The 12707-nt window shown below is 53.8% G+C and overlaps 1 protein-coding gene across 1 annotated transcript in view; it reads left to right on the forward strand.

Annotated features, from left to right (window-relative positions):
- LOC144729577 (uncharacterized) overlaps window positions 1-11132 on the forward strand; it is a 39551-nt gene extending 28419 nt beyond the window's left edge. The window contains exons 5-9 of the mRNA XM_078609926.1: window positions 6652-7226; window positions 7325-7513; window positions 8009-8275; window positions 8702-8891; window positions 9664-11132. Coding sequence (XP_078466052.1) covers window positions 6652-7226; window positions 7325-7513; window positions 8009-8275; window positions 8702-8891; window positions 9664-9977 — 1535 coding nt within the window. The 3' untranslated portion in view covers window positions 9978-11132. The remainder of the gene's footprint in view (window positions 1-6651; window positions 7227-7324; window positions 7514-8008; window positions 8276-8701; window positions 8892-9663) is intronic.
- The last annotated feature ends 1575 nt before the right edge of the window (window positions 11133-12707 follow it).

Raw genomic sequence — 12707 nt, forward strand, 5'->3', positions numbered from 1 at the left:
GGACTGCTTTGAGATGGTTCGTGCAGTGGCTCTGGGAGCACAACAGAGGCTCTCTTGCCGTGTCTCGTATTGTGGTGATATTCCCGTGGGCTGAGCCGCTTGTTACGCGGAGTAGTGTATCGGCTGTTGGATTTGCATCTCTTGAGCAGAGGGATGCTGCCTTTGTGCAATGGTTAGAGCATTAGACTCGCGAATCCAGAGGTCATCGGTCCGATTTCATCTCCCGGTGTGGCAGTCTGTGCAAGTTTCTTGAATGCCCCAGGCCTCAGTCTTACCCAGCGGTATAAACGGGTGTCCCACAGTTGATCGACAGGTCGTGTGCGGTGGGATAAAGTGTGGGTGCACCCCACATCTTTAAAGATGTCTGGCCGGCGTTGAAGAGTTGTCCAAACACCCTCGCGAAAGGTTCTCTTCAGCTCCCTCGAGTGGAGGCTCTTCTGCGAGTAGTGACGTGAACTTGACGTTTCCTGGCTGCGCCAATGTTACATTTTCGTGTCAATGACAAATGAAACAAAGGGCATAGCAGATATAAATATCATAGCAATGAACACAATAATTACAATTGTGAATACAAACTAATGCACAGCGGAAAACTCAATCGGCTGTAATGTTCACTGGAGTGTATTAGTGTGCAGTGGGATCTTATGCTCATGGAGCGTTAGTTCCGTAAGCTCGTGGTCATTTATAAGAGAAATCGCTACCCTGTAACAGAACCAGCTGTGTTGTGCAAAGGGTTTGAGAGTGGGGTCATGACTCACAGTTGTAATACCTGATTGCATAGTCTGCATGACATTTGTCGAGCATTTCTCAAATCTATCAAATACATTTTCCTTTTGTAAGGAAGTCGATGAGTTGCAATTGCTAGGCTCTGTAAAACACATCCCATCCTTTGGGCCATCTGTCCGCGGACACTTTACACACATTCACGAAAACCACACGGCCGCTATAAACAAATTACTCCTGCGCGCAGCTTACTACCTTACAAATGCCCAGATTCGTGTCGTTTGTTTGGCAAGATGGGCAACGAGACGTTTTATTTTCGCGTTTTTATCGCGTAAAATATGTGCACTGCGGCGCACTTAGTCCGTGAACGTTTGTGAGCGCGCGTGTGCAGGAGCGCGCATGTGTGTGTGTGTGCACGTGTGTGTGTGTGCGTGCCTCTATGGGGAGCCGTAGTGTAGCGGTTAGTGCGCTGCGCTACGAACCCGGCGACACGGGTTCAATGCCCGCTCACGGCCAACACCAGTGACGATTATCTGAACCGGTCATGGGCCTCCCCCTGGGTTGACTCAGCCTAAAATGAGTACCTGGTGCGGTGTGTAAACTTCGCCACTGGGGAGACAAAGGCAGCCGGGCGTGGTGCTGGCCACCCACCCCTCCCTCTCCTCCCTCGTGTGCCATGCTGGCCTTCATAGGTGTTCTCTAACGGCACTTGCCCTAACAGTCTTTTCAGGCTACCCTTGTCTTTGTTGTGGGTGTGCAGGAGCGCGCGTGTGCGCGCGTGCGTGCGCGTGCGCGTGCGTGCGTGCGTGCGCGTGCCTGCATGGGTGTGAACTCTGACAGACGCCGCGCGAGACGTCTACCACCCAGGGTGCTGTGCAAGAATCGCCACTACGGCGGGAACCGTCACTCGCTCGTACCGCGCTGCGTGCGGGTTTGTGTGTGTGTGTGAGTGGGGGTTTGTGTGTGTGTGAGTGGGGGTTTGTGTGTGTGTGAGTGCGGGTTTGTGTGTGTGTGAGTGCGGGTTTGTGTGTGTGTGAGTGCGGGTTTGTGTGTGTGTGAGTGCGGGTTTGTGTGTGTGTGAGTGGGGGTTTGTGTGTGTGTGAGTGGGGGTTTGTGTGTGTGTGAGTGCGGGTTTGTGTGTGTGTGAGTGGGGGTTTGTGTGTGTGTGAGTGGGGGTTTGTGTGTGTGTGAGTGCGGGTTTGTGTGTGTGTGAGTGCGGGTTTGTGTGTGTGTGAGTGCGGGTTTGTGTGTGTGTGAGTGCGGGTTTGTGTGTGTGTGAGTGCGGGTTTGTGTGTGTGTGTGTGTGAGTGCGGGTTTGTGTGTGTGTGTGTGGGGGTTTGTGTGTGTGGGGGTTTGTGTGAGTGCGGGTTTCTGTGTGTGTGAGTGCGGGTTTGTGTGTGTGAGTGCGGGTTTGTGTGTGTGTGTGTGAGTGCGGGTTTGTGTGTGTGTGTGTGTGAGTGCGGGTTTGTGTGTGTGTGTGTGTGAGTGCGGGTTTCTGTGTGTGTGAGTGCGGGTTTGTGTGTGTGTGTGTGAGTGCGGGTTTGTGTGTGTGTGTGAGTGGGGGTTTGTGTGTGTGTGAGTGCGGGTTTGTGTGTGTGTGAGTGTGAGTGCGGGTTTGTGTGTGTGTGTGTGTGTGGGGGTTTGTGTGTGTGTGAGTGGAGGTTTGTGTGTGTGTGAGTGGGGGTTTGTGTGTGTGCGTGAGTGCGGGTTTGTGTGTGTGCGAGTGCGTCTCTGCGCACCGGGCCCTCGTGTGTCACCTTGCTTTGTACGTTCTCGTTACGTGATTTCTGGGAATGAGTCACAGTGTCACAGTATTTCTATATGGTGACTGTTGCGATGCTGTATCCGGAATTCGCCGGAAACAAGGATGCATCCCAGTATTCTCCCGTATAAATTAGAGGTTGCCCAATGGCCTGGCTAGATTGTTTAGTTGTGGATTTTGTGTCACTGAGATGTATTCATCTCACTGGCATTGTAAAGAATACATAGAGGTACGATTAATGTATTCGTGGATACAAAAATTTCCGATTGTATACCTGTGCACGTGCGCACAGCCCTAACGCTCATCGGGTTCCTCCAGGAGAAATAAATATCACGATTCTGAGCGCCTCCCCTTACCGCGCTTGCGGAGGTTACTTCACCATACTTCACCACGCTCGTCCGTGCGGGTTGGTGAAGTTGGTGAGCATAGACACGAGAGCATAGGAGTACAGTCCAACGGTGGATTTGTTTGCACTGCCTTTTGCTACCCACAACTTCGTGCCGCTACAAGTCCTACAAGTCCTGTTTAGCGGATGCGTCGTGACCTTCGCCGTGACCCGCATGAAGTGCGTGGTCAGAGTGATGTCACTGGACAAAGCAGACTTGGATGTTGTTTGCCGCTGACGTTCCCTGGACCTGTTCAAATGTCTTCGGACATCACCGTGTGCGTCTTGTTTTAAGCCAGCGTCTATGTCCGTGGAAGCATTACGCAACCGTCTCAACATAAACCTGCAGCCGTGTACAGTATTTGAATACCAAACCTGCCCTTGAGAATGTTACGACTCTAAATTAAAATGTACGCTCTATGCTTTCTTAAGCGATATACCGGCATCCAATTTTAGCCGTAAGTCAATTGTCCAACAGGTCATTGGCAGTGTGAATGGCGCTGTGAATCTAAAATGATTGAAATGCGCCTCTCCAGCATACAAACGCAAACATCGCAGAAGACTGTGTTACAGCACGCGACGTATGTTGATTTAGACCGACAGTTATACGAGTGGGACAAGAGAGAAAGGGTTAAGGAGCGAGGCAAGGCTTTGGAGGTGCAGCAACAGCATGAATCATATGTAGACTGTAAAACAGCCCCGTAATTGTAAGATACCAATTGCATGTTTTTTTTTACAGAACTTCAGGAAGCTCAACATTTCAAGAGAGTACAACATCCGCAGATTGTCAATCATTGGGCCAGACAAAACAATTCGTTTACGCGCAGAGAATGAATAACGCCGCCGATTCCCTGTTGTGCCCTCCCTCGCTCGCTCGCTGGAGATGCTGCGATGCAGGCGAGCGAGTGTGGAGAATATGCCGTCTGATGTTTATTCTCTCCGCATTGCCGCCAGTCTCCACTGCAGCATTGTTGAAAACGGGCTGGAGAATGAAAGTGCAAAAGGCAAGACTGCCCTTCGCACCGCTCGTGCCGAATTGCGATTGCGACGTGGAGGGTTAGCCATTTATGAACACCCCACCGATGTATAATGGCCCTCGTTCTTCTCAACAGCTGATTGAGTACCGTGAGAGACACATCTGCATATGTTATTGAGAAGATTATTCAGATATTTGGCGAGCGTTAAGGTGTGTCGACGCTTGGGTATGACTCGTCATTTTATCCGTAAAATTACGTCATATTTTAGCGGGGCATTATCTATGAATGGATGAACGAGTCGTTGCCATCTCTGAAAACTCCACATTTCCCCAGAGTTTTTCGACGTCAACATTTTCTCGGAGCTTTTGAAAAGAACCCAGAGAACCCAGCGGAGAAGTGGCATCTTTTAGGGGAGAAGCGATAAACGTGGAGGTTTCATCTGGAGCCGAGCTCGAATTAAACGTCGCCGCATCTGCTTTTGCCACTTTGGGGCTGGCTGGCTGAGTGGGGGGGGGCGCTGGCAACAGCTGTGGCATTAGTATGCAGCAGGGTGCCGCCACAGACACGAGCCGGGGCGGCGGCGGCGGCGGCGTGCTCACGTGCAGGGGAGCGTGTCGCATTTCTAATGAGGGAGACGGCTGATGAGCGCCGTATGATAAATACACATTAGCAGCGTGCACATTTAAATGGAGGGGGTGAGGGGGGGGCAATGCTGTCGAGTGATGTTATGGATTGTAAATACCCGGTAATATTCGCTCTTCTAAACTCTTAATGTTGTGGGGGTTGTTTTTTCTGAATAATTTGATTGTGTTATTTATATGAGATGTATTACACCGTACAGTGCGCGCCTGTGACCAACATCGCGAGGGAACGCGCCCGGTCGCGTCGACACTCGCAAGCTAAGCGGGCTTGAGCCTGGATAGCGCTTGGCTGGGCTACCCCTCCGCTTGCGTATCAGGTGCTGTAGGCTGCGTGGCTACGTGGTGCGTATCGGAGGGGGATGCAGCACAATCCATCGTTGCAGCTGGCGGTCGCCAACCCACACTGCCCATCTTAGCGAAGTATGTTCAAATAACCCCCGTGACCCACGTAGCTTTAAGAGGCTCTCGTCCACGCCAGGGCTGTGCATCAACGCGTCCAGCGTGCGTGTACAACTGGAATAATCGCGCCTGCACGGATATCTTCGCGCGGTGATAGCGATGAGTCTCCAAAAGCATTTACCGGCGTGTTTTGGCGTGCGGTGTTTATCCCCGCACTGTATTTGTATGGCCGTCGCAGTTCGTGTCGGCTGCACACACATACGAGCGAGCCAATCGCGTGACGATAACGAGGCTGTTGGTTTATTTTTCTTAGGTTGTGCATCGTTGCCGTCATCATTCTCAACCAGCCTGTATCCGGGCACGGCCCGGTTTGGTAGACAACCTCTCTCGAGATCCCTCTTCTGTCTCCATCGCTCTCCGGTCCCATCCCCTCCCTTCCAAGTCCTGCGTGACACCAGATTGACACCAGATTGACACCTCGTCCTCGCCCCATTCTCTCAATCCCCGACTCAACGGACCACCTCGCCAAGTGGCTTCCCTCCACATTTGAAGCTTTCGTGACTGTAAGGATTCATACTCTTAGTTTTTTCGGTAAAGTCACGTGGCTGTGACGGTCCCACCTGATGACGGAGACTTGTGTTGCCTCCGAAACGTCGTGATTTTTATAATTTTATTTTTTATTAATTTTAATTTCATTTTTTTACCTACGTGACTTTACCGAAAAAACTAAGAGTAAGAGTATGGCTTCCCTCCGTCCGCCGCGTGTGATCACACCGCGTCAGTCCTGCCCTATCCTTTGGAGCAGTTTTCCTTCTGCCGTGTCCCTCGCGTGCTTGCTTCTCGTGCTGTTTCAGCTCCTTGGTCTACTCTCCTCCCTCCTGCCTCGTATCCACATCCCCGCAGCCTGCGTGTGTGTGTGTGCGTGTGTGTGTGTGTGCGTGTGTGCGTGTGTGTGTGCGTGCGAGTGTGCGTGTGTGCGTGTGTGTGCGTGTGTGTGTGCGTGTGTGTGTGCGTGTGTGTGCGTGTGCGTGTGTGTGCGTGTGCGTGTGTGTGCGTGTGCGTGTGTGTGTGCGCGTGTGTGTGTGTGTGCGCGTGTGTGTGTGTGTGCGCATGTGTGTGCGTGTGTGCGTGTGTGTGCGTGTGTGTGTGTGTGCGTGTGCGTGTGCGTGTGCGTGCGTGTGTGTGTGTGCATGTGTGTGCGTGTGCGTGTGTGGGAATGTGATGTGTTTCAATCTCCCGGGCTCCTCTCCATTCCGTGCCAGTCCCTAAAAGAAGCTGTTTGCTCTCTGAAATCCTGGTGCTGAATTACAATTATTGCCGATTTACATCACCAATTTACATCGCTGTTTGAGCATCCATGCGTTGACTTGAGGTGTATAGTTGTAGAGGTGCAGCCCTGTAATTCCCTGCTCACACCACTGCTGGCTGAAGGGCCTTCACAAAGGGGTGCTCGAGAGAGACCCTGCAGCGAGTAGTTTGGCCTACTCTTCCCTGCTGGCCACACGTCTTGGAATGGTGAGGAGGTCCCACACTTGAACCCCCCACACGTGACCTGACAATCGATTAACTGTGGCCTAACCATTTGTACTGGCATGTGGATAGAGGTGTGGGGATCTAATAAACCCTTGACATTGTGCGGCATGCTGACCGTCACGCCGTGGCGGGAGTGGCGGTGGCATCTGCCTCGCTTCTGCACGCACTCGCCGACGTCGGAGTCGTCGCGTGGACGCCGCCATCAATTGACCCGGGTCACGTGTTGCGCAGGGCAATGGAGGCAGAGTCCCACGAGCCGCTCCCGAACACCGGCGACGTTGGCTCCGAGAGGCGCGGGACACCCCCCCCGGCAGCGCTACGAGGACGAGCGGGCGGGCACCCCCGCGGACGACTACGAGGACGACGACCGCGAGGAAGAGGAGGACTACGACGAGGACTCGGAGGCGCGGCGATACCGCTACTCCCCGGGCTCGCGCTCGGCCATGGACTGGGACGAGGACACGCGCGGCGCGTGCTCCGACACGCTCTCGCGCTCCGCGTCGCCCTCGCGCTCCGCCTCGCCCGCGTCGCGCAGCGGGGCCACGTCCGGGAGCTGCGGCGGGGGAGCGGCGGGGGAGCGGCGAGGGGGGGGAGCGGCGAGCGAGGCGAGGTCCGCGAGGTCGGCGAGGTCGGCGAGGTCGGCGAGGTCGGCGAGCCGCACGGGAACGCCGAGCGGCGGCGACGAGCGCTGCGGAGGTCGCGCCAGCCGGACGAGCTCCGCGAGCCGGGACGGCGACACGCGCCGGGAGAGCCGCGTGTACGACGAGGGGGTGATGAGCGACAGCACGGCCGTCCTCGGCACAGAGGTCAGCGCGAGTCGCCGTCGGGCATCGATCGATCGGGGTTCGAAGTCGGCAAGTGTCGTTTTGTCGAATGCCGCTCGTTTCTCCACGTGCGCACGCAGGAGGGATCCGTGCACGGTTTGGAGCAGGACCTCTCCGCCGTGGCCGCGAAACAAAACGAGCCGATCTCCAAGTGCGGAAATCTGGACGTGAAGGTGGCCTACAGCACCGGCGCGCAGAAGCTGGAGGTCACGGTGCTGTCGGCGCACGACATCCCGGCCAAACAGCGCAGCGGCGCCAACACCTGGCAGGTGCGGGCCACGACGACGCCAACAACGGCAAAGCGATGCAAAGTTTTGTAATTGTGACAAAAGCTGGAGCGGCATTGTGTTTTAAACCAAGATGGTCACAGCGATGTTCATAGTAGTTTTTGTTTGCCGATTTGGGAGCCACGCAGCGAGTTTGGTGATGTGTTTCGTGTTCAACGTCATTAGAGGCTCATTCAGGGGCAAGCGATTTGTCTTGCTGGCATTTCACGAAAGTGTGAAGGACACGATTGCTGTAGTTTGTGGACTTCAGGTGTGTTTAGTATCCCGTCACCAGCATACGAATGAAATGAGCTCACGCGCGCTTGTGCGGTGCGTGTCATGCTGTCGGTACGTGGCATTACATTTGCGCGATATTTTATGACGACTCGCACACGTTTTGAAACGTCAACGCCTTGCGAAGAGATGAAGTTGCCATGCAAGCCACGCGCTCCGTGACCCCCCCCCCCACCCCGCTCTCTCCCGTCTCGCCTCGCGCAGGTGCACCTGGTGCTGCTGCCCACCAAGCGGCAGCGCTTCAAGACGAGCGTGCAGAATGGCGAGACGCCCGTCTTCCACGAGTCCTTCCGCTTCTCGGCGCTGGAGCCGGGAGAGCTGTCGACCTACGCACTGCGCTTCCGCCTGTACGCCGTGCGCTCCATGAACCGCGAGCGCATGATGGGCGAGAAGCTGCTGTACCTGAGCAAGCTGGCCCCCGACCTGAGCACCGAGCTGTCCCTGCTGCTCGAACCGCGCTGCAACATCAGCGTAAGCCGCCACCGCTGCTACTGCCGCTGCTGCCGCTTCTGCTGCTGCCGCTGCCGCTGCTGCTGCTGCTGCCGCCACCGCCGCCCTTGTGGTTTTTAACTTTGATCTTTACCCGTGTATCGAAAGTTACATTTTAATGTGCGATTTAATTGACAGACTGCGTGTTGTCTTGTGGTGTGGTCTGAGACTGTTTTTCTATTTTTTGTTGGTGTTGTTTTGCTGCCTTGCCAAAGCTAGCTTGTTGTGTGGAAAAATCGACAGGAATTTGTGTACGTGTGCAATTTGTACTTGGATATTTTATTTATTTTAATTTATTTCAGTGGCTCGCTTACCTCTTCTCCATTTTGCACTCCTACCGTTGACGAACCGGCGACTTGCGACGTTGACGCGGCGCGCCCGGTGCCCCCGTTGTCGCTCCCCCGTCAGACGGGCGAGTCCCAGCAGAGCCTGTCGGCGATCTCGCGCAGCGACAGCGCCTCCTCCAACCAGTCGCTGTCACACGGCGGCTCCCCCGAGCTTCTGGCGGGCCTCGGCTACGACCCCACCACAGGCCGCCTGGCCGTGGAGATCGTCAAGGGCAGCCACTTCCGCAACCTCGCCGTCAACCGGCCCCCGGGTAGGCGCGGCGTGCGGCACAGCGAGTTTGCGACTCGCCCCCCCGCTCCACCCCCCCTCCCCCACATGGAGACTTCAAGGGTTTTATAATCGTGACCCGTGGCCGAAACGTCGGACGTCGTGCCGCGCGCGGTCAGAGCGGTGAGGCACGACCGTGGGGAGCCCGTGCGGTCGTTCGGAGTCGCATCGCCGGAGCTGTCGTTCCGGAACGTTTCGAAATGATCAAAGTTAGGGAAATTCATAAAGGGTGGAATTACGGTGAAGGTGCGTGATTATTGCAGCATTAAAAAGAAGTAAACTCTGCAATGAACTGGTACAGTTTGTGGATCTGATCATTATTTGTTGACAAATTCCATCTGCAGTCGGTGTATTTTGAAAGTAAAGTCCAATCTCATGTACCAGATTGATATTTTACTCTCCCGAGTGAGTTTATGTGAATGTTTACATACTGTATGACTAGTGCACACTCATCCAGGAAAGCCTTTTTCAGAAGAGTACTGCTAGATTTTCTCCAGGAGTGGCGAAGTTGTTCTGTGTGATCCCAACTGAGTAATTTGCAGTGTTATTTGTCAGCATTGTGATGTTGGCCAATGCCAGTTACTACACTCTGTGTATTGTATCTATGGAAAGAAACTGTAAAACCTGGCGGAAACCCATGCAGAACAGGGGGATGATTGAGAAGGCGTGCCCTTCCTTGCCACGCTTCACGAGTGTTGCCACTGTGCTGCCCGTTTCACCGGGCGCGTGCGCGCCTTTCTCGTCCTCGTGCTCAGACACGTACGTGAAGCTCTCGCTGCTCAACTCGGTGGGCCAGGAGATGTCCAAGAGCAAGACGTCGGTGAGGCGGGGGCAGCCCAACCCCGTCTACAAGGAGACCTTCATCTTCCAGGTGGCCCTCTTCCAGCTCTCCGACGTGACCCTCATGCTGTCCGTGTACAACAAGCGCAGCATGAAGCGGAAGGAGATGATCGGCTGGGTCTCGCTGGGTGCAAACCACAGCGGGGAAGAGGAGCTCAGCCATTGGACGGAAATGAAAGACTCCAAGGGCCAGCAGGTGTGCCGCTGGCACTCGCTGCTCGAGTCTTAGCAAGCCAGGAGCGCTGGCCAGGAGCGCTGGCCGGTGGCGCAAGGAGCGGGTCGACCCGCGCTCTCCGGCTCGTTTGAGTCGCCATTACGCGACCCCCCCCCACCCCACCCCCGTCTCTAGGAGGAGAGGCGCTCGCTGCATGGTTGTCGGGGAAAACGTTGAATGGATAGAGAAGCGCTCCTCCGATACGCAAGGACCCTTTTTGCCGAACGTCGTCTCGCCGGGGTTGCCCGTCACCGCCGTCCGGTCTGGTCGCTCCGCCCCTCCCCTGGGGTGAACGTAGCACGGGGGGAAGCTGTCGCGAAGACATCCTCACGGGGTGGGAAACGCGGACGATTTGGTGGGACAATATCCCATAAATCTCATGTAAGCCTTATTATGAGCACATATACAGCACACGTTTGTGTGCGATGCTACGGTAAGACGTAAGAACGGTGTAATTTGGGGTTGGCATGTTTTGTGACTTTAAATGGAGGGAGATGAAGCATTGATATGAATGACTGTAATTTGCCACTGATTATTGGTATTGCAAACAAGTTATATGCTGCAGCAGTTTGTCATTTGAAATTGCATCACAACTGTTAAATAACGGCCCGGATCCAGTGTCCCTCTGTTTTGGCGCAGTGCTTTGTGCAAGCATCAATAAACGAGACAGTTCCACAATTTATTTGCCATCACATGCTGTTAGCTCGCTCCCTTTGGTTGCGTTGTTGGCTTGGGACGCGAATTCTTCTTCATGTTGGTCGAACGTTTGAAATGTGATGTAACTGCCACGGTTCTGTTTGACCTTGCTCTTGTTGAATGGTGTGTTTAATGAGTAATTTATGACACGTGGACTATTTATTCTGTATTATTATCTTTGGTTTTGAAATTGGGATGCAATGATTCCAACACTGGAAGGTATGTGACAGGAACCTCTGTTTAACCTTCCCATAAAGTTTCATTTGTATTGCTGAAGCACCCATGCATGATTCAGAGTTTAACTCGCGGCGTTATTGCCAAGTCACGTGTTCCCATTGCTTGTGTTCCGTGTCTGTCGCCTCCTTTACCCATCTCCAATACGTGCAACACTTTATTATCGTAGTGACTGTAGCTATAGTTGTATGCAATAAACCTTTCACGTAAGTTACTTCATTAAAACTTGCTTGAAAAATGCAGCGTTTATAGATGACGACTCAATGTTTGGTTGCTCCGTGTCTGCTGTTATGGTCATTTCAGATCACCGCTTCTGAATATTCGAACTAATCGGGGGACACACAAAACGATCTGGGTGTGAATGTTGAAGATTGTTTATTGGTGTTAAAATCCAAATCCTACTTTTGATAACAAACCCACAACATTGGCGAAAATCGTTGGACCCTTCGGCCGATATTCTTTTCCATCTCGCATCTTGCGAAGGAGTAATTCCTTGCAGGCTCTTCATTGTCTAAATAAAGTGGTATTCGGTGCAGTTCTCAAAGCATTTGAGACATCCACTAAACAATCGATATGGGGCCCATGGTTTTACAACGCAGAGATGAGACAACAGCAGCGACGTGGCAGCAGTGGGGCGGCACGGTGGTTCGTGCACTGTGCCTGGAACCCAACTCCCAGAGTTCGATTCCCAGCCACGGCGAACATCGGTGGCGAGTGATACCTGAACCGGTCCTGGACCTCCTGCTTCACTAAGCCGATGAAGTATGGTCTCGCACCGCCGGTTAGCACGGTTGGCTACGTACGGTGCGAAAGAAGTTCTACCTACAACAATGAGTGGGGGATGGGGGGGGGCTTTGTTCACCAATAGATGGACAAAGGGATATGAATCACTTATTATTCTTAATAGGAGTCATTGGAGCTTGGCGTTCATCTGAGATTTACTACCCAGCCAAAATACACAGCAGGCTGGAACGTGATGCAAACGCAGCCGACGCGACGCTGTAAGAGCCGACCGCGCCCGTGGCTGCACGCCAGCCACTCCGGGCTGGACATGACGAGGCTGCAGCCGGCTGCTCTCCAGCCAACAGCGACGCGTTCTGCGCGCGCTCCTTCCCCAGGGCGCGCCTCGTTGAGGGCGCCGCGCCACCCACTCGTCGTGTTCTGTCGCGGCACGAGCAGAGCAGAGGAGGACCGCTGTGGGAGTCGTGTAGCATCCAGGGTGGGGGTCGCGTGGGGGCTGTGCTTGTGGCCAAGTGGGGGGCGCACAAGCGGGGCCAGGCAGCAGCTGCAGCTGCGGCGCTTTGCAGCAACTCGCCAGAGAGGCCCCGTGGCTGCGACGGGGCGCGCGCCCGGCCGAGCCTCGCAAGCGAAGTTGAGCCTGGGTAGTGGACGGGTGGGTGGCCGCCATGCATAACAGGTTTTTTTTTGTAAAGCGTCTCGAGATCTAATTGCATCAGATGCGGTATTCATTCTAATGCAGAGTTGTAGTTGCAACACAATCCCTTTCTCGATATGTGATTAATTTACATCGCGGATTTTTTTTTAAATCTGGCCAATCAATAAATTGCCGCAATCATAGCTCAAAATTATTGTAATTAATAGCTTCTTTTTGGCCGCTTGATGTGTCTGTCCGCGTTCATGATGCTATCCCACATACGCATTAGCATAACATACTTATTACGTTATTTGTATAATCATCACGTGATACGTTGTGTGTATCATGAGCGTGAGAATGTACGTCGCTTGATGAATGAATGAATGCGCACCTAATCATGAGTGGGTAAACACTTCATTGAGTACTTCCACAATTGTTCT

The sequence above is a fragment of the Lampetra planeri genome, chromosome 33 (genome assembly GCF_965212315.1).
Source record: "Lampetra planeri chromosome 33, kcLamPlan1.2.h2, whole genome shotgun sequence".
NCBI classification, from domain to species: Eukaryota; Metazoa; Chordata; class Hyperoartia; order Petromyzontiformes; family Petromyzontidae; genus Lampetra; species Lampetra planeri.